This window comes from Papio anubis, unplaced genomic scaffold, assembly GCF_008728515.1.
Source record: "Papio anubis isolate 15944 unplaced genomic scaffold, Panubis1.0 scaffold191, whole genome shotgun sequence".
NCBI classification, from domain to species: Eukaryota; Metazoa; Chordata; class Mammalia; order Primates; family Cercopithecidae; genus Papio; species Papio anubis.
In genome coordinates, this window is record NW_022161922.1 from 25,792 (window position 1) to 47,974 (window position 22,183).

A 22,183-nucleotide genomic window follows, 5' to 3' on the forward strand; every position below is an offset into this window, starting at 1 on the left:
CCCCCCTTTAAGAGCAATATGTATTATTCTCTGTTTTACCTTCTGAGTGAAAGGGAAAAGAGACAGAGATCAAAAGTCCTACATATGTGATTTAATATTTGTTTTGATCTCTCATCTCCTCTTTAGCTTTCTGCATCATAGTTATGTTGTAACTTGTTGACCTAGAATGTGGTATCCAGAACATTTTCTGATGTCCTCATCAAATGCAATCCTTTTTATGCTGAGTCTGAGCGCTCTCTGTAATCTCTCAGGTTTGGTAAGAAGACCCAAAACCATTCATAGCCTACAATGGAGTATCTCAATTTGGGTGGAGACTGTTTTTATATCAGGCTGTTGAGCTTACAGCACAAAGCTAGTGAAATGAAAGAACCTTTTAAGTCATCCTGCTGTATTGAGAGAGCGTTGTTAGCATAAAAGATGGAAAAGTCGCTTTAATTTTTTTCTTTTTTAAATTATACTTCAAGTTCTAGGGTACATGTGCACAACATGCAGGTTTGTTACATATGTATACGTGTGCCATGTTGGTGTGCTGCACCCTTAACTCGTCATTTACATTAGGTATATCTCCTAATGCTATCCCTCCCCCCTCCCCCTACCCCACGACAGGCCCTGGTGTGTGATGTTCCCCTTCCTGTGTCCAAGTGTTCTCATTGTTCACTTCCCACCTATAAGTGAGAACATGTGGTGTTTGGTTTTCTGTCCTTGTGATAGTTTGCTCAGAATGATGGTTTCCAGCTGCATCCATATCCTACAAAGGACATGAACTCATCGTTTTTTATGGCTGCATAGTATTCCATGGTGTATATGTGCCACATTTTCTTAATCCAGTCTATCATTGATGGACATTTGGGTTGGTTCCAAGTCTTTGCTATTGTGAATAGTGCCGCAATAAACATACGTGTGCATGTGTCTTTATAGCAGCATGATTTATACTCCTTTGGGTATATACTCAGTAATGGGATGGCTGGGTCAAATGGTATTTCTAGTTCTAGATCCTTGAGGAATTGCCACACTGTCTTCCACAATGGTTGAACTAGTTGACACTCCCATGAACAGTATAAAAGTGTTCCTATGTCTCCACATCCTCTCCAGCACCTATTGTTTCCTGACTTTTTAATGATTACCATTCTAACTAGTGTGAGATGGTATCTCATTGTGGTTTTAATTTGTGTTTTTCTCATGGCCAGTTATACTGAGCAGTGATACTGAGCATTTTTTCATGTGTCTGTTGGCTGCATAAATGTCTTCTTTTGAGAAGTGTCTGTTCATATGCTTTGCCCACTTTTTGAAGAGGTTGTTTTTTTCTTGTAAATTTGTTTGAGTTCTTTGTAGATTCTGGATATTAGCCCTTTGTCAGAGGAGTAGATTGCAAAAATTTTCTCCCATTCTGTAGGTTGCCTGTTCACTCTGATGGTAGTTTCTTTTGCCGTGCAGAAGTTCTTTAGTAGATCCCATTTGTCAATTTTGGCTTTTGTTGCCATTGCTTTTGTTGTTTTAGACATGAAGTCCTTGCCCATGCCTTTGTCTTGAATGGTACTGCCTAGGTTTTCTTCTAGGGTTTTTATGGTTTTAGGTCTAACATTTAAGTCTTCAATCCATCTTGAATTAATTTTTGTATAAGGTGTAAGGAAGGGATCCAGTTTAAGCTTTCTCCATATGGCTAGCCAGTTTTCCCAGCACCATTTATTAAATAGGGAATCCTTTCCCCATTTCTTGTTTCTCTCAGGTTTGTCAAAGATCAGATGGTTGTAGATATGTGGTATTATTTCTAAGGGCTCTGTTCTGTTCCATTGGTCTATATCACTGTTTTTGCACCAGTACCATGCTGTTTTGGTTACTGTAGCCTTGTAGTATAGTTTGAAGTCAGGTAGCAAGATGCCTCTAGCTTTGCTCTTTTTGGTTAGGATTGTCTTGGCTATATGGGCTCTTTCAGTTCCATATGAAATTTAAAGTCATTTTTTAAAATTCTGTTAAGAATATCAGTGGTAGTTTAATGAGAATAGCATTGAATTTATAAATTACTTTGGGCATTATGGCAATTTTCATGATGTTGATTCTTCCTATCCATGAGCATGGAATGCTTTTCCATTTTGTATCCTCTCTGATTTCTCTGATTAGTGGTTTGTAGTTGTCCTTGAAGAAGTCCTCCACTTCCTTTATTAGCTGTATTCTTAGGTACTTTATTCTCTTTGTAGCAATTGTGAATGGGAGTTTGTTCATAATTTAGCTTTCTGCTTGTCTATTGTTGGTGTATAGGAATGGTTGTCATTTTTGCACATTGATTTTGTATCCTGAGACTTAGTTGAAGTTGCTTATCAGCTTGAGAAGATTTTGTGCTGAGACAATGGGGTTTTCTAGATATAGCACCATGTCATCTACAAACAGAGACAGTTTTATGTCCTCTCTTCCTATTTGAATACGCTTTCTTTCTTTCTCTTGCCTGAGAAAGAACTGGCCAGAACTTCCAATACTGTGTTTAATAGGAGTGGTTAGAGAGGGCATCCTTGTCTTGTGCTAGTTTTCAAGGGGAATGCTTCCAGCTTTTGCCTGTTCAGTATGATATTGGCTGTGAGTTTGTCATAAATGACTCATTATTTTGAGGTATGTTCCATCGATATCTGTAGTTTATTGAGAGTTTTTAACGTGAAGGAATGTTGGATTTTATTGAAAGCAGGCTCCTTTTTTTGTCCCTTCAACTCTTCCCAAAAGAGTTTTGGGAAGAGTTCAAGCACAAAAATAGCCTTTATTTTTAAATTTACTACTTAGACTAACTGTAGGGGCTAGAAGATTCTGTCTCTTTCCCTGTGGTAGCCTATAGCTGAATGTTTATAAAATATGTGAACAGTTTATCCAAGAGACTTTTAATTCCTCATAACTCAGTTTCTCTTGAGACACAGTTATGGAGTCAATTCCTCATGAGGTCAGATTTTTAAGATTTTTGTCTGCATTAACTTGTGACATTATATAAGTAAAACAACTAAATTTTAAAGCATCTAGAATGTGTAGGGGGAAATGGTTTATGAATTGCCATGCCGTGCTTGTGTAGTTGCCTTGTGAGTTTTTTTCTGAACCATTCCAGGTTCCTACACGTGCTGCTAAAGTAAACACCTGTGCTTTTCTGTTCATCTTCCCATTTTTTTCCTCAGTCCCATTTGCACTCTACCTTGACATTACTCTGATTCTGTGGTTTGTGACTATCCACCAGAACCCATCACCTTAACCAACTTAGAAAGTTCAGTTGCAGAAGATTTTCTTGCAAATGAAACTCTAGCTGATTGATCAGTGGTGTGGCTCCTCATGAAAAACCTTTTCAGAGACTTTACAAATTGAAAAAGCATGCAAACTTGTACTCTTGTAAAGAATGATATCCAGAAGATTCTTCAGTTGTCTACATACAAAGGTAAATAGTTAATTTGATGTTTAAAGTATTACTCAGACTTCATATTGTCATCCTATGGACAGTTGCAACATCTTCGCTATTTTTTGTTGTAATAGATATTTTAAAATAATTTCATACAGTTGCAGAATCCAGCCTACTTCTGAATTTCTTCCATTTAAAATAATATACATAAAACAAAGTCAAGAGATAAGTAGTAGATTGGGGAAAAATCTTCACAATATTATGACAGAGGCCTAATTTCCTTAATATCCATAGAGCTCTTCAAATGGCTAAGAATAACCCAATAGAAAAATAGCAAAGAATATAAGCATGAAAGGATGTTCACTTTCATATATCTTTAAACATAAATCAAAACAAGTTGCGGTTTTCCAGCTGTCAGATTAGGTGAAATGAAAATGTTGGAAAAACCTCAGTGTTAAAGAGTAGGAAGAATAGCATGTTGTTGCAATTATGAATTATTAAAATTTTCTGAAGGGTGATTTGGCAATATTTATGAAAATGTGAAATGTACTTACACTTTGATCAAGAAATTCCACAGATATGAAAAGATATATATGTAATGATAGTCTTTGCAGCATTATTTATAATATCCTAAACTGAAAGTGACTTCTGTGTCCCTTAGGAGGATTTACAGTAGTAATATCGTTTATTGAGCCCATGGAATAACATGCAGCCACTAAAAGATGTCCTAGCTTTACAGGAAAAAAAAGGGGGGAAAAACAAAATATAAAAGACTGACTAATATGATCCCATTTGTATATAAAAAACAGGAGGATAAGAGGATCCTATAAATACTTGTACGTGAATAAAAGTTCTTGAAAAGAGGAAACAGATAGTTAATTATGGAAAGAGGGGGTAGAGAGATCAGAGATCCAGAGGATAGAGAGTGACAGTGGGAGAGTGAGAGAGAGAGAGAGACCAAGACTTTAATTATTTAAAAAATAAATAATTTTGAATTTGTCAGAATAATTTTGTATGATAAATGTGATTTAGATGTGTTGAGAGACTGATAAACAATCTGATTCATATCAATTCTCTTTTCCCAACCCACACAGTCCTCCTGTCCCCACCTTCATTTCCACCCCTAGTAGTTATGCTTTCATGAATATTAGCTGAGTGTTTTTACTTCCCTTGGGGGACTGCTTTTGAGAGAGAAAACAAGTATCGGTGAAGTGGCCAAAGGGCTGGCAATGGAGGGAAAAATACTTTGCCCAGTACTGAAAATGAAAAGCTATCTACTAAAAATGAGCCATTCTTTGGTAATTTTAATTAACCATTTAAAATAATTCAGATAAAAGCAGTGACATTTTCCTAAAGAAGAATTTGGTTTGGACTTCCTATCTAATTATTTCAGTTGCCTATTACTCCTGTAAGGAAAATAAGGTTATTAAGCTTTTCTCAAGCTTTTTTTCTTTTAGCCCCTAGGACATTCTCATTTCTGTGTCTAGTTTGGGGGCAGATGCTTTGGATTATTGATGGAGGTCTTGTTAGAAATGGACTTTTACCTTCTTTAAATAGCCCTGGACATGCGTATATCTCACCACTACCCAGGAAGTACATTTTGACACCTGGATTGAGTTATGAAATTTATCTTTTACTCCTCACTTTTTCCAGTTGCCCTGCATTTTTAATTTGCCCAATAGCATTTTACTTAGTTATTTAAAGGTTTGTTGACTCAGTTTTTAAATCAAACAACTGTTCTACATGTTATTTTAATACTTAACATAAAATTCATGTTTTACATATTTTTCAGCTCTCCCCTCTGCCACCCTGAGGACTTCTAGTATCATAAATTTGTCTTTCATTTTGCCTTAGAGATCCTTTCCTTGGTACTGCGTTTGGGTGCCTGAGAGAGATATTCAGAGATACCCTGTGCCCAGTGTTAGGCTTCTACAAGCTTTCATGCACAGCTGAGTAGGACGTTTTTCAACTTCATTTCTGTTTTTGTTTTGTTTTGTTTTGTTTTTGCAGACACCGAACTTCTCCCTCTGCAATTTTTTTTTCCTGATCTAAACTTTCTGGGAGTGATCAAGCATTTTTCTTTCAGATGGAGACTATTTTACCTTTACAAGACATGAACCCATTGGAGTGTGTGGACAGATCATCCCAGTGAGTGTATCTCCTCGCACCTTGTATTTATTTTCATTTGACCCAGTTCTCTTAAAGACACATAAAACGTGGTCCTCAGCGATGTGTGTTTTCCATTACTGGGGGAAAAAAAAACTGAGCTCATGTTGTTGACATATCTTTAACAGCCTCCCTGCAAATGCTTATTTGAACAGGTTAATAGGGTTTCAGCTCTGTTACCAGGAGTTGAATTCTCAAGTCATGGAATTCTCATGATTAAAATAAGCAAAGCACAGTGTATTAATAACCTGCCCTTCATTATTATGTCCATTCTGCTTATGGAAAATTAATGCTTTGTTATATTTATTTTTTAGAACTGTGACTCACCATCCTTCCAAGCATATTATTTTATATGATCTTTTAATCCCATTCTTTCCCACTGTTTCTTTTCACAAGAATCTAGATAGAAGATGCTACGGAAGACACAGCAGTACAGTTAACGTCACAGACATAATTGAAACCATGCCGAGCTGCTGTGTGTCTTGTAAAGAGAAATAGATGTAGTGCTTAGTGTTTGGGTTGGAACATTAAACATTGTGCTTTTGTTCCTCTCTCTCATACACAACCTTTGTATAATACAAAACATGACCAAAGCTTCTAACAGTACTAGCTAATAGTTCTGGCAGGGATTTCAAGGGGATGCTCAGAGTTTAACTCTTATAGTATAGACAGGAAGTTTTCCGTTTCCAAAATATAGTAGTATAACTCAAGATAATCTTTGGCATTGGGAACCAAAGATGTGGGGAAGGTATAATATTTGTTTGAATAATTGATAAATCCCAGGTTACTGTGAAATTTATTAGAGAATGCAAAGGTAAAATGAGAGGTTTGGGTTAAATTCTTTCGCTCCTAAAGGCCCTAGGGAAATCCCACTTGGATCAGCTCTGGGACGAGGTCTGTCACCTTCCTTGTAGGATTCAAACTTCCCTTTCTTGCCCTTGCCCACACTCTCAACGCTGCAGCTTCACTGACAGGACAAGAGTTGCTTGTCAGCCAGCTCTGGCTCAATTACTGCACTTCAAGATTTATACACTGTAGATGGAATTAAAACATTACTGTGGACTCCCAAGTTTATAAACAACTAAGAGGAAAAGAAATTGGGTGTTTGGTGAAGGCAAGACACTTGTATATTTTTGCAAGCTTGCCAGAGCCAGTGAGAAGCCTTCAAGGATGGCAGCTGAGATGCTTCAGGCAGAAACACATTGTGGTCAAGGGCTGAAGCCAGGGGATGTGGATTTCTGTTTTCTTTCTTAATGAAATTATCAATGACACCTGATAGTACTGAGGTTCATGCCTGATCTTGTGACAATACAAGCTTAATATCCTTTTAAAATCAGTTTAAAACATTTTAGACCCCAGCCTCATCTACTCATGTAAATGTACTGTAGTCTCCAATAGCTTCTTTTACAGTGGAAAACAGACAAATGAAAATTTTTGCATACTCATAAGTATATGCACTTTATTTTTTGTAATCATGTATGTTCGTGACAATGTGTGTATCTAAAGAAAAAGTGCTACCTTGAAATACACAGTGACTTAACTATAACTCATAGTTAGAATTTTCTTTTCTAGTTCTTCCATGTTGAAGAACTTTTCATACCAGTGTGAAAATTCTGATGTAAAAATCTGAGATGCAGGAAAAAGTTTTCATACACGAGAACTTATTGGAACCAAAGCCTAATTTAAAAATACAACAGTGACTCCCTTTTCACCGTGGGATTTCTTTTGGTGGGTAGTTGAAATACACTAATTGGTTGGTCAGAGAGAGAAGGAGAGATTTCCAAGGTCAGTGCTATTCTATTCTTAATGAAGTAATTGAAAATCCAAACATCTATACTTTGTAGTGGTCAAGATTTATGTTGAGGACTAGTTTGAGAAGTATGAGAAGTCACAGCTTGAAAACAAAGTAGTGGAGGAATATTTTTCCATCTATCAACTTTGAGTTTTTTCCTTTTCAGTGGAACTTCCCCCTGCTGATGTTTGCCTGGAAAATTGCTCCAGCCTTGTGCTGTGGCAATACAGTAGTTATTAAGCCAGCAGAGCAAACACCACTCAGTGCACTCTACATGGGAGCCCTCATCAAGGAGGTAAGAGAAACGGACTTCAGGAGTGCTTCTGACTCCCCTTACAGCTGGAGCCTACTAGAGCATATCTCATTTAACATGAATGCATCAGCTTTCATCAGCCACATTTCCTCCTGTTCTGTTTCCTTAGGCTGGCTTTCCTCCTGGGGTCGTCAATATTTTGCCAGGATACGGGCCAACAGCTGGGGCAGCAATAGCTTCTCACATTGGCATAGACAAGATTGCGTTCACAGGGTCTACTGAGGTAGGTATCTGAAAAACCAGGGATTAAAGAACAGTCTTGCGCATGAGTTGAGGGGTTACAAAAACAATAAAATTAGTACCCATAGGCTAGACACCAAAAGGGCAGTGAGTACCGAAGCCCACAGAGGATAACATCGGTGTCATAGAACACTGGTGGAAGTGAAAGCAAAGGCACACAGGGACCATTTGACCCCACAGATCTCTTGAGCATTTTTGTGATATCGTCTGTTTAAGAACTATCCCAGAATCTGGGGTTCCAGCCACTTTGTTGAGTCAAGAACAGCAGTGGCAGAAGCAAGTTAAGAAGCTGGAAGTCTAAACTAGGCTCTGGTAAGGATAAGAATGGAGACACAAGCTTTCCCTTCTCATTGTTTGGACAGATCCTGTAAGTACAATTGGAATCTCTATGCCCCATGAACCATAAGAGATGATATAGAGCAGGGTTCAGCACATTTTTTCCTGTATAGGGCCAGAAAGTAAATGTAGATTTTGTAGGCAATGTGGTCTCTGCTACAACTACTCAGCTATACCATAGTATCACCAAATAGTCATAGATAATACTGAGTGTGGCTATGTGCCAATTAAAGTGTATTTATAGACATGGAAATTGGAATTTTTACATATTTTTTATGGATTACAAAATAGTAATCTTTTTATTAAACGTGCAAAAACTGCTTTTAGCTTGTAGGCCATACCAAAACAGCAGGATTAAATTTGACCCATGGACCATAGTTTACAGATCCCTGTTACAGAGTCACAAGTCAGCTTAGGAAGATTTATAAATGTTACTCAAATGTCTTTGGTTCAGGTAACATATGATAAAGTCTTATTCATTGTTTCAAGTAGAACCTCACAGATGACATCATCATTGAACAAAGGATGTCTGCAGGTCTAGAGCGGTGCTGTCTAGTAGAATGAGAGCAACATTTGTCATTTAAAATAGGCTAGTAGCCACATTAAAAAATAAGTGAAATTAATTGGAATAACTTTAATCCAGTACTTTCAAAATATTTCAACATATAATCACTATAAGCTATTAACACAATATTTTTCATTCTCTTTTTCATGTTCTTTCTTGGAAATGTATGTGTTTTACACGTACAGCATATCTCTTCAGACTAGCCACATTTCAAGTTCTCCATTGCCATGTGTGCTACCATATTGGGCAGCACAGATCTAGAAACGTTATATCAGTTGATACAGAGTTAATTATACTTGGTTAAACTGACTCACAGTAGTAAATTTAATAAAAGATTTATTAATAAAGTTGAATATCAATTCACAGATTACTGAGTTTTGTGTTTGTCAAGAGTTAACCTTGTTTGTTTCTAAACATTTTATTCTAGTTGTACTTGTTACTGTAATTTTGCAGTTTAATGAAATATTTGAATCAAACAGTTTAAGGCTTTGAAAATATTTACTAAAGGCTAGATACTAAGAAAAACTAAAGACGCAATCAGTTAGGAGTAAGCAAGACAACTGTAAAATACTTGGGAAAAATAGAATGGGCACCTGGAATTGCTTTGCAAATGTTTTTAAGTCCCTATTTCACTTTAAAGAAATTGAAACCAGAAATCATAAATAATAATTTAGGGGTGTGATTTAATCAGAAGAGACAGTTGGACCCATAATTAAAGAAAAGTTATTGGTTCTATATCAAAAGACTGGAGAATGAATATATGTATTTTTGAAACCAAAATGAAATATTTAAAGTATCTTTTACTGCTTTAACCTTTTTCTGCTGGCCAACCAATGGTCCTGATTGAGTCAGTCAAGAGGCTTCTATTGTGTAATTTTTTTTTTTTTTTTGAGACGGAGTTTCACTCTTTTGCCCAGTCTGGAGTGAAGTGGCACAATCTCGGCTCACTGCAACCTCCGCCCACCATGTTCAAGCGATTCTACTGCCTCAGCCTCCCAAGTAGCTGGGATTATAGGCACCCACCGCCATGCCTGGCTAATTTTTGTATTTTTAGTAGAGACGGGGTTTTGTCATGTTGGCCAAGCTGGTCTCGAACTCCTGACCTCAGGTGATGGTCTCCGAAAGTGCTAGGATTACAGGCATGAGCCACGGTGCCTGGCCTATTGTGTAATTTTTGTAAATAAAAATGACAGCATAATATATCAAACAAGAGATAACACCTTGCCGTGTCAGTACCTACATCTCTGCCATTTACTTTTAATAGCTGCATAGAATACTCTTACATCAGTGTATCATAATTTAATCCTGTATTTTTAATCCTGTATTAATGTACTCTTGAGGGTGTTTTTTCCACTTATTTTTCCTATTAAACAGACTACTGAAATAAAAACCATTGGAGACCCAAGAAAAATCTTACTTGTGTGTGTGTATATGTATTTATAAATCTTTAACTGTATACACGTATGTATGTATGTATACACACACGTGTATAAATGTACATATTAGACACTCAGTTGGATATGGTTCTAGAAGTGGAATTGCAAAATAAAAACATATTTATAACTTGCTTACCAAGAAGGCCTTAGAGTAATGGTTTCATTTATAAGAGGTCTTTTTATGTTAGGTATGTTAATCTTTTGTTTATTGTAGAATTTGAAAATATTCTTTATTCTTTGCTTTTTAATTTTTTATAAACAGTTGTTTGCCATGTGTAGATTTTAAATTTACATGTAGTCCTCTCCTTTAGTCTTTCTCTGACAGCTTCTGGATTTCCTGTCATTTTTGAATGACAGGAAATGTAGGTACTGACATGACAAGGTGTTATCTCGTTTGATATATTATGCTGTCATTTTTATTTACAAATCTTTAAGATTATACAAATGGCCCTAAATATTTTCTCTCAGTACTTTTATGGTTTTGTTCTTGTTTAAATCTTTAATCTGGTTGGATTTATTTTCATGTATAATGAAATGTGAGGGTTGTTTATAAATGAATGTTCAGTTACTTCAAAACAATTTATTAAACAGTCTACCCCTTTGTAACACATCTGAATATAACGTAACATTACATGATACATTTCTATATGTGATATATTTCCATATATACATGTTGGCGTAAACGTAATTTGATTAAAAGTAATGGCAAAAACAGGCCGGGCGCGGTGGCTCAAGCCTGTAATCCCAGCACTTTGGGAGGCCGAGGCGGGTGGATCACAAGGTCAGGAGATCGAGACTATCCTGGCTAACATGGTGAAACCCCGTCTCTACTAAAAAATACAAAAAACTAGCCGGGCGCGGTAGCGGGCGCCTTTAGTCCCAGCTACTTGGGAGGCTGAGGCGGGAGAATGGCGTGAACCCGGGGGGCGGAGCTTGCAGTGAGCCGAGATCGCGCCACTGCACTCTAGCCTGGGAGACACAGTGAGACTCCGTCTCAAAAAACAAACAAACAAACAAAAAAAAAGTAATGGCAAAAACTGCAATGACTTTTGCACCAAACTATACAGGAAATTTCTGTTTTAGAGCTCATAATTTTGTCTGTTCTTTCACTACTACTAGACTGCCTGAATTACTAGGTTTTATAAGATGGTTGTTACCATAATGTAGGCAAGATACCTTCTTATTTGGTTTTTCAAAGCCCATTTATTCTTTTAGAAGACATTTCAAATTAATTTTCTAAGCACCTTATGTTACTCTGAAAAAACTTTCATTGGAATTTTGATTGGCATGACATTACATGTCTATATTAAAATGAGGAGAAGTGTTGTCTTTAGCATATCTTGTAGTGCAGGTCTACTAGTGATGATTTCTCTCAGCTTTTGTCTAAAATTTTGTCTTCACTTTTTAATAACTTTTTTCTGGATATAAAATTCTAATGTGACAGTTTGTGTTTTGTTTTATTTTACTTTCAAGACTTTAAAGATAACATTCTAGCATGTTTCTGACTTTACTGTTTCTGATGAGATACAGCAATCATTCTTATCTTTATTTTACTGTAAGTAATGTTTCTTTTCCCCCAGACTGGTTTTGAGTTTCTTTTTGTCAGTTTTCAGCAATTTGATTGTGATGTGCTTTTGTGTATTTTGTTGGTTCGTTAAAATTTCTGCATCTGTGCGTTTATAGTTCTCGTCAAATTGGGAAACATTTTGACTATTATTTCTTCAAATCTTTTTTTTGCTTTCTACTTTCCCCTTCCATTTACAGATACGTTAGATCATTTGTCATTATCTCAAAGGTCACTGGGACTCTTTTATTCCTTTGTGCTTCCGGCTAGGTAACTTTCATTGTCATCTTTGGAGTTGATATATTCTTCTGTAATGCTTAATCTGCTTCAGAGATTTCATTTTTAAGTTCTAGAAATTCCATGATTTTTAAAATAGAAGATACTTTCTTCCTCACTACACCCCCTCATTCCTTTTTAAATTTATGTAGACATATCTGTTTTATAATCCTTGTCTGTGGCCGGGCTTGGTGGCCCACACCTGTAATCCTAGTACTCTGGGAGGCCGAGGCAGGTGGATCACCTTAGGTCAGGAGTCCGAGACCAGCCCGGCCAACATACTGAAACCTCAGCTCTAGCCAGGCATGGTGGTGCACACCTGTAGTCTCAGTTACTCGGGAGGCTGAGGCAGGATAGGAGGCAGGTTGCAGTGAGCCGAGATCACACCACTGCACTCCAGCCTGGGCGACTGGAGTGAGACTCCATCTAATAATAATGAAATCCTTGTCTATTTTAACTTCTCTGTCATTTCTGGATTTATTTCTTTTGACTGGCGTTTTTCCTGTTTTTGTTGTTTTTCTTTAAAGAATGCCAAGCTTTTTGAACATACAGATTTTGTTGTTTTTCTTTAAAGAATGCCAAGCTTTTTTTTTTCTAACAGGTAGTTAAGTTACTTGAGGTTCAGCTTGTCTCTTTTGGAACTTAATTTTAAGCTTTGTTAAGACTAGTTTATTCTTATTAATAAGTGGAAGTCCTGCTGAGGTTTCCATTGAATGTTCCCAGTGTTCCACAAGATCTTTCTTATCTGTCTGGTCAGAACTCAGTGAGACCATCATATTCTGCATTGGTCTCCTTATCTCCTATTGCAATCTAGAAAGTTTTGGCAAAAAAGGATTTCCTTTGTTTTCCTTTTCTCTAGATTCGTAGTCCCATACTGCCTGATGTCCAGTGGTTGAATAAAACAAGTTCATATACTTTTCCAGTTGTTTATAATGGTAAGACAAGTCCAGTGTTGGCTGCTCCATTACAATTAGAAGCAGAAGTCTCTCTGGCACCTTTTGATTAATTTTGATACTGTTCTTTGGTTTTCTTTAGGTTTTCTGCAGATCGCCTTTACAGTTAATGAGGTTACTATTTTATTTACTTCAGTTGGTCAAACCAAAGTGTTAGGAGTACAACCATAAGGACATACTGGATTTGAAAAAGCCCTAGATTTAATTAATAATTGAATATTTAAGAATCACTTTCATAAGTAACTCCTTTTTCATCTTTGAGTAAGCTGATTTGCTTATCAGTTTAGTCTTGATTTCATAAGTCTTACTTTCAGAAGATGGCAGTTTCTGGTCATATATGAAGATTTGTGGGGAGCACATTCTCTTTGGAGTCTATCCCTTAGGCCTTCTCAGTACCTCCAATAGTATCTTATGTATGGTAAACATACATTGTAAATATTGGTTGCTACATGAATGAGGAAAGACTGAATTTGGTAAATAAAAACTTTATCTCAGAGCTAGAAGGTGAGGTATCAGTAGAACCCTTCCCTTCTTTAAAATGCCACTGTAAGCATAGGGTTTACTGTTTTTCACTTCATAGCTATACAGTTATGGACCAGCCACTTGGTTTTGTACAAAATCGGTTTAATAATAGCATACATACCTGTTTCTCAGGGTCGTGAGAATGAAATGCAGTATGAGTTTGGGAATTTTTAAGCAGTAAGCAATTGTTAGTTTGTAATATGACATCAGCATCTCAAGAAGGGAGAGATCTCTAGGGGTTGGATGGTCTCTCAAGGTTTCAAGACAGAGGGATTTGGTGGGTCTGTAGGATATGGATAAGTAGAGTGAATTGGGAAGAAGGGGCAGTGTTAGTCAACAACTAGAAGAGGGGAACACAAAGTCTTAGTGGGACAGCATGGGGATTGGGAAGGGACTGAGGAGAAATGTTGGGAGTCAGATGAACTGGAAAATAATACGGTACAAATCAAGGCATTGGAAAGAATTCTGGGTCAAAAAATTGTAGCCAATATGTAGAAGATATCACAAGAAAACTATATACCAACATGTTATGAGTATAGATGCAAAAATCCTAAGCAAAATACTAGCAAACGAAATCCAGCAATATATAAAAATGATTATATACCACGACCAAGTGGGATTTATTCCAGGAATGCAAGGTTGGTTTTATATATGTAAAAAAATCAAAGTAAATATGCCATAGTAATGGAATAAAGGACAAAAAACAAGTGATCATCACAGAAGAAATATGTAGAAAAATGTTCACAGCAGCATCATTCCTAATTGCCAAAAAGTGGAAACAACTCAAATGTCCATCAAATAAGCTGATTAACAAAAAGTGGTCTATCCATACAGTGGAATATTATTCGCCCATAAAAAGGAATGAGGTATTTATACATGCTACAGCCTGAATGAACCTTGAAAGCACTATACTAAATGAAAGAATCCAGTTACCAAAGGCTATGTCATGTGACTATGTGAAATGTCCTGCATAGGCAAATCTATAAACAGACAGTTGATTAGTAGTTGCAAAGGACTGGGAGAATGGAAAGTGACTGCTAATGGAATATGAAGTATCTTTTGGGGTATTTATGTCCTCAGATAGAAGTAATGGTTGTGATGGATACATAACTCTTAATATACTAAAATCCACTGACCTGTACACATCAAAAAAGTGGATTTTATGGTATACAAGTTACATCTCAAGCTGTGAAAAATCAATTTTACAAAGTATTAAAGGCTTTGCATTTTGGATATTAATAGCCAACATTGATTTAGCACTTACTTTGTGTTAAGTACCTGCTAAATACTTTGAATCCATTATTACAACAACCCTACACCAAAGTGCAAAGTGTGGCTAAGAGGGGTTAAATTACCTGCCCAGGGTTACATGCTAGTAAGTTGTAGGGCTGAGAGTCACACATTCCATATTACAGTGGTACACTGCCTCTCAGGCTAAGGGACTGTACACCCTCCCATAGGAGGAGGGAGCCATTAAAATTCAGAGTGACATATTAATGGGGGTACTTAAGAAGGATAATTCCTCAGTGCAACATGCTTTGTTGAATGAATGGTCAAAAAAGAAAGGTCACAGACACACTGCAACTCCATTTTTCTTTTTTTTCTTTTTTTTTTTTTTCCTAAAATTCACTTCAAAATTGCATGGTTAGCTTCTTTAAATATCATTTGTTACAATATAAGGTTTCCGTTTCACACTGTCTGATATAGGACTTGAAAGTTTTAAACTTAGGTTGTTTCAAGTCAATTCCACAAACATTTATTGAGCACTTATGTGTCTAGCACTGTGCTAGATCTTGGAGAGGCAAAGGTGTTGTTTTGTGTGACTCAGTCTAGCCCAGGCAATAATCTGTGAATATGTAACTATTATAGTGTGGTGTGTTATGGGAGCATGGAAGAAGATGAGAATTCTCTGCATCATTACCTAAAAATGTTACGATTTTCAAGATGCTAAGATCAAGGATAGAACTGAAGTTCTGTCATTTAATATAATTTTCAAAAGTATCTGTATCTAGGAGAAAGGCATTAGTTGAAGATATTTACATTTGAATGAAAAGCTACTTTATTCAAAGATAAAAGTTATTTTAAGATAAAAGATAATTCTCCATCTTAATTCCACAGTTGTTAATATTCACAACCGGGAAGAAGAACTTAAGACTGTCTTCCTTTTCTCTTACCACTAATCTCTTTGGAAAAAAGGGAATTGTAGTTGTATGGGAACCAAAATACAAAAAGAACTTCGAGAAAAGGAATGCTAGCTGTGAGGACCCTTGTGAGTAATGTGTTGTTTGATATTGGCAGATAATCAACAAATACTGGTATCATTTATTCTCAAAATCATTTCCTATGCCAGATATTAAAGAACCAGTACTTTGTAAAAGCTCAATACATATTTTGCTGGAAGGTAGGATGGGATATTAGGTTTCACTGCTTCCTTTCAATAGCAAATGCAGTTTGGTTTTTTTTTTTTTGTGTGTGTGTGTGTGTGTGTGTCTTTCCTGCAGTTGTAGTTTTAACAGGCATTTAAACACCAGAGCTGCAGATTTTATGTGAATTCAGTGTCTATCCTTAGAAGTCTCTTTAATAATAGGATGTGAAAAACCTTATAGAGATGGGGAAATAAAAACAACACAGCCCTAAGAACCTAAATCATACCAGATGGGACATGTTGAGAAGGGTAGTTAGGGTCCTTAACTCTTGGTAGTTGAGCCAACACTGAACACCACATGCTCAGTGACTGCTAAACATGGAGCTTCAGTGCTCTGGTGGGAGTAGGTAGTAGTCAGGTGGTGCAAAAGTCTGTAAAAGCTGGAGAAAATAATAGGTTTTCTTCAACAGTGATTTCCCATGAATCGTCTTTGTACACTTCAGATTATATTCTTAACCACATTCAGGGCAAGTTAATGTCCATATACAAAACTATGCAGATTGCTTGTCATAAGCAAAGATAATCCCAAGCTGAACAGTAAATGATCAATCTGATTAAGCTAATGATCAACAAAGACCAACCCATACAATTTAACATTACTTTAGGATTTTTACAGCTTTAATGAAGTTCAGCCTGAGTTAATTTCTCTTCATCCTTTACTCTCTTAAAAGAAAATAAAGTACTCCTCAGTGCTTTCCTAAAATGAAAGTTTGACAGAATAGTATATCACAACTCTATACTTTCCCTCTCTGTAAACCAACTAAAGGAAATCATCACTTTTTCAATAAGAAGTTCTGAACACAGTCTTCAAATCATGCTAAAGGAATCAAGATGAAATATGTAAGAGTCATATCAGAAAACTAGACAATTTAAACATCTATTATACTTGAATGGATTCATTCACAGTACATGTTGTTATTCTCTCCAGACCTCAGATATCCCAGCTGTAGATTAGAGATGATTGTACCTACCTCATGGATTGTGAGGATGAAAGATGATTTGAACGTGTTCCCTGGAAAGTGTGTGTAGGTTATTTAATCTACAATACAATAGTGTTGAGAGAGGGTCACTAGTGAGAGGTGTTTAGATGGATACTAATCTGTTAACCCACATTAATAGATTGATGCCATTATAAAAGGGCTTGCGGTTACACATTCAGTCTTGTGCCCTCTTGCTCTTCCATCTTTCACCATGGGATGACACCACAAGAAGTCCTTCACCTCATGTGTGTATCTCAAACGTGGACTTCCCAGCCTCTGGAACTATAATTTCCTTTCTCTATTACGTATCCAGTCTGGGACATTATAGGTAAACTGAATGGACTAAGAAAAGCTAATATATCTAGTGTGTTTAGCACAGGATCTAATTCTTAGTAAAGTGTCAGCAAATATTAACTGTCATTGTTTTATATTTATTTTTAAAATGAAGTTTACGGGACAATTAATGCTTGGGGAAGTGTGGTATAATAGATGAGGCACTGGATTTGATCCACCAATCGTGGATCAAATCCCAGCTTTCCTGTGGTGTGAGTTTTGGTGAATTATTTAGTCTTTTCTTTCATGTCTTCTTCCATTAATAAGGCCTATGAATCACTCCCTACAGGCTCATTTGAAGATTAAAATAATGTATTTGAAAGTTTCAAGCATACTGCTTGGCATATTGTAAGAACTCAGTAAATATTAGTTGAATCTGAAACTTCCATTTGCATATAATATTTATATTATTATATGCAAACTTCCATTTGCATATATTTATTATTATATGTAGCAGTAACTACATTCTGCTGTCCTCTGGCAACTTTACTCTCCTTTTGTTTATTTTGTAGCTTTTGTAAATATTTTACAAATAATTTTGGCTACCAATAAGTGTTTTTTTGTGTATGTTTGCTCTTCTATTTCACTTCTTGGAAGACTGCCTGGGTGCTTGCTTGGATAAACTGACGATGAATCCTTTTTCTTTTTTGGTAACATAATGTACTGGATTTAGAATACAGTACAGGAACAGAGGAGCTGATTTTTTGAAAAGATTAACAAGATAGACCACTAGCCAGACTAATAAAGAAGAAAAAAGAAGAATCAAAAAGACACAATAAGAAATGATAAAGGGGATATTACCACAGATCCCACAGAAATACAAACTACTATCAGAGAATACTGTAAGACTAAACCAGGAAGAAGTTGACTTCACAAATAGACCAATAACAAGTTCTGAAATTGAGGCAGTAATTAATAGCCTGCCAACCAAAAAAGCCCAGGACCAGATGGATTCACAGCCGAATTCTACCAGAGGTACAAAGAGGAGCTGGTACCATTCCTTCTGGAACTATTCCAAACAACAGAAAAAGAGGGACTCCTCCCTAACTCATTTTATGAGGCCAGCATCATCCTGATACCAAAACCTGGCAGAGACACAACAAAAAGAAAATTTCAGGCCAATATCCCTGATGAACCATCCAGCAGCACATCAAAAAGCTTATCCACCCCTGTCCCGTGCAACCCCATCCCACAGCCCCCCAGCCATGAGTTACACACAGTTCAACAAGGGCCTCTTGTATGGGCTGTCAGCCAAGGTAAAGAACTGGCTCCTGTCCAAATATGACCCTCAGAAGGAGGCAGAGCTCTGAAGCTGGATCAAGGGACTCACCGGACCTCTCCATCGACCCCGACTCCCAGAAGAGCCTGAAGGATGGGATTATCTTATACACACATGAACAAGCTGCAGGCAGACTCAGTCCCCAAGGTAAATCACTCCATGCAGAATTGGCACCATCTAGAAAACCTCTCCAACTTCATCAAGGCCATGGTCAACTATGGCATGAACCCCGTGGACCTGTTCAAGGCCAACAGCCTGTTTGAGAGTGGGAACATGAGGCACGTGCAGGTGTCTCTTTTTGCTCTAGCAGGGAAGGCCAAGACTAAGGGGCCGCGGAGCGGGGTGGACATTGGCGTCAAGTACTCAGAGAAGCAGAAGCAGAACTTCAATGACGCCACCATGAAGGCCGGTCAGTGCATCATCAGGCTGCAGCTGGGCACCAACAAATGGGCCAACCAGTCAGCCTGACCGTGTATGGCATAAGGAGGCATCTCTATGACCCCAAGAACCACATTCTGCCCCCCCACGGACCCCTCGACCATTAGCCTCCAGATGGATACAAATAAGTGTGCCAGCCAGGTGAGCATGACGGCTCATGGGATGCTATGGCACATCTATGATACCAAGCTGGGAACTGCCAAGTGATAATTCCACCAAGTCCCTGCAGATGGGCTACACCCAGGGTGCCAACCAGAGTAGCCAGGTCTTTGGCCTGGGCCAGCATATATATGACCCCAAGTACTGCCGGCAAGGCACAGTGGCCAACAGGGCTCCCTTGGGTGCTGGCGACTGCCCTTACTACCAGGAGGAGTCCAGCTACACTACTGAGGTTGCCAGCACTCTCTCCCCCCATTGTCCCCCTGTCTGGGTTTTTTGGGTTTTTCTATGTTTTCATCTTTTTTTCTTTCTTAACCTGTTCAGTGCTGCCAGTCAACCAAGGGTCTCTGAGTGGCAAGATGGAATCAGGCAGCAGGGCTTTTTCCCCCCTTGCCTTGGTCCTTCACAGGACTGAGCCACCAGGCTGTGGGGGAAGGGGTCAAGGCCATATCCCAATATGTGTAGGGTGAGGGTCCCTGCTGGCACGTCCAGGCTGTCAGCAGAGCTGTGCTGGGGAGAAGAGCCATGGGCTTGGAGGGAACTAGTCCCCGAAGGTTTCCGGTTGCCTCGCCTCTTCCCACTTTTGTCAGCTGATCAGTTTATGGTTTCTCTACCCACAAAAGTTTCAGGAAGTATTAACAAAAGAAAAATACATTTTTTCCCCCAAGGAATGGGGTGAGGACAGTGGGGAGGGTGCTGGGAAATGAGTCCCCTGGGAAAGGGGGCCTGGCTATGATGCTGAGTTTCCCTAGGACCCTCAGACCAACAGACCTCAGACCTGCCTCAGGGCCCAGTGGGGAAACTGAGTTCCGTACAAGGAAGTGGAATGCTGAGTTGTTGTGGCTAATCCCAAATCCCCGCCCCACTGTGGCCTCAGTAGGTTTTATTTTTAGTTGTTGTGGCCCAGGCTGGAGTGCAGTGGCGTCATCTTGGCTCACTGCACCTCCACCTCCTGAGCTCAAGGGATTCTCCCGCCTCAGCCTCCCAAGTAGCTGGGATTACAGGCATACGCCACCATGCTCAGCTACTTTCGTATTTTTAGTAGAGATGAGGTTTCACCATGTTGGCCAGGCTGGTCTCGAATTCCTGGCCTCAGGTAATCCACCCGCCTTGGCTTCCCTAAGTGCTGAGACTACAGGCGTGAGCCATTGTGCCCGGCCCCTTAGTTCGCCCCAGCCCTTCTCCCCTTCTGGGCCTTGCCAGCTATATTGCTCCATCTCCCTTGGCCACGTGCCCCACCAAGTACTGCACAGGGACCCCCACCCAGGGGCCCTGCTCCATGAGATAATGTAAAATACGACTGTGGACCAAACACAATAAAACCTCTGTCTGTAAGGAAAAAAAAAAAAATCTTACCCACCACAATCAAGTCGGCTTCATACCTGGGATGCAAACAAAGCCAAACAGAACCAGTGACAAAAACCACATGATTATCTCAGCAGATACAGAAAAAGCCTTCAATAAAATTGTATACCTCTTCATGCTGAAAACTCTCAATAAACTAGGTATCGATGGAATATATCTCAAAATAATAAGAGCTATTTATGACACACCCACAGCCAATATACTGAATGGGCAGAAACTGGAAGCATTCCCTTTGAAAACCAGCACAAGGATGTGCTCCCTCACCACTCCTATTCAGCGTAGTATTGGAAGTTCTAGCCAGGGCAGTCAGGCGAGAGAAGGAAATAAAGGGTGTTCAGATAGAGAGGAAGTCAAATTGTCTCTGTTTGCAGATGACATGATTGTGTATTTAGAAAACCCCATCATCTCATCCCAAAATCTCCTTAAGCTGATAAACAACTTCAGCAAAGTCGTAGGAAACAAAATCAATCTGCAAAAATCACAAGCATTCCTATACACCAACACTAGACAGCCAACTCATGAGTGAACTCCCATTCACAATGGCTACAAAGAGAATAAAATAGGAGTAAAACTTACAAGGGATGCGAAGGACCTCTTCAAGAACTACAAACCACTGTTCAATGAAATAAGAGAGGACACAATAAATGGAAAAACATTCCATGCTCATGGTTAGGAAGAATCAATATCACAAAAATGGCCATACTGCCCAAAGTAGTTTATAAATTCAGTGCTATCCCTATCAAGCTACCATTGACTTTCTTCACAGAATTAGCACAAACTACTTTAAATTTCATAAGGAACCAAAAAAGACCCCATATAACCAAGACAATCCTAAGAAAAAAGAACAAAGCTGGAGGCATCATGCTACCTGACTTCAAACTTCAAACTTTTCTGCAAGGTTACAGTAACAAAAACGGCATGGTACTGGTACCAACAGAGAGACATGGACCAATAGAACAGAATAGAGACCTCAGAAATACCATCACACATCTACAACCATCTGTTCTTTGACAAACCTGACAAAAACAAGAAATGGGGAAAGGATTCCCTATTTAATAAATGGTGTTAGGAAAACTGGCTAGCCATATCCAGAAAACAGTAACTGGACCCGTTCATTACACCTTATACAGAAATTGACTCAAGATGGATTAAAGTCTTAAACGTAAGATCTAAAACCATAAAAATCCTAGAAGAAAACCTAGGCAATACGATTCAGGACACAAGCATGGGCAAACACTGAATGACTAAAAGACCAAAAGCAATGGCAACAAAAGCCAAAATTGACAAATGGGATCTAATTAAACTAAAGAGCTTGTGCACAGCAAAAGAAACTATCATCAGAGTGAACAGGCAACCTACAGAATGTGAGAACATTTTGTGCAATCTATCCATCTGACAAAGGCCTGATATCCAGAATCTACAAGCAATTTAAACAAGTTTACAAGAAAAAAAAACCCATCACAAAGTGGGCAGAGGATATGAACAGACACTTCTCAAAAGAAGACATTTATGTAGCCAACAAACATATGAAAAATGCTCACCATCACTAGTCACTAGAGAAATGCAAATTAAAACCACAATGAGATACCATCTCATGCCAGTTAGAATGGCAGTCATTAAAAAGTCAGGAAACAACAGATGCTGGAGAGGATTTGGAGAAATAAGAATGCTTTTACACTG

General features: G+C 38.2%; 1 protein-coding gene and 1 pseudogene across 1 annotated transcript in view; both read left to right on the forward strand.

Moving 5' to 3' along the window:
- The window catches only part of LOC101022100 (retinal dehydrogenase 2), a 59,390-nt gene that overhangs the window by 12,086 nt on the left and 25,121 nt on the right, over positions 1-22,183 (forward strand). The window contains exons 4-6 of the mRNA XM_031661566.1: positions 5,448-5,509; positions 7,486-7,614; positions 7,742-7,855. Of these exons, the coding sequence (XP_031517426.1) occupies positions 5,448-5,509; positions 7,486-7,614; positions 7,742-7,855 (305 nt within the window). The remainder of the gene's footprint in view (positions 1-5,447; positions 5,510-7,485; positions 7,615-7,741; positions 7,856-22,183) is intronic.
- Positions 18,362-20,093, forward strand: LOC103885847 (annotated as a pseudogene).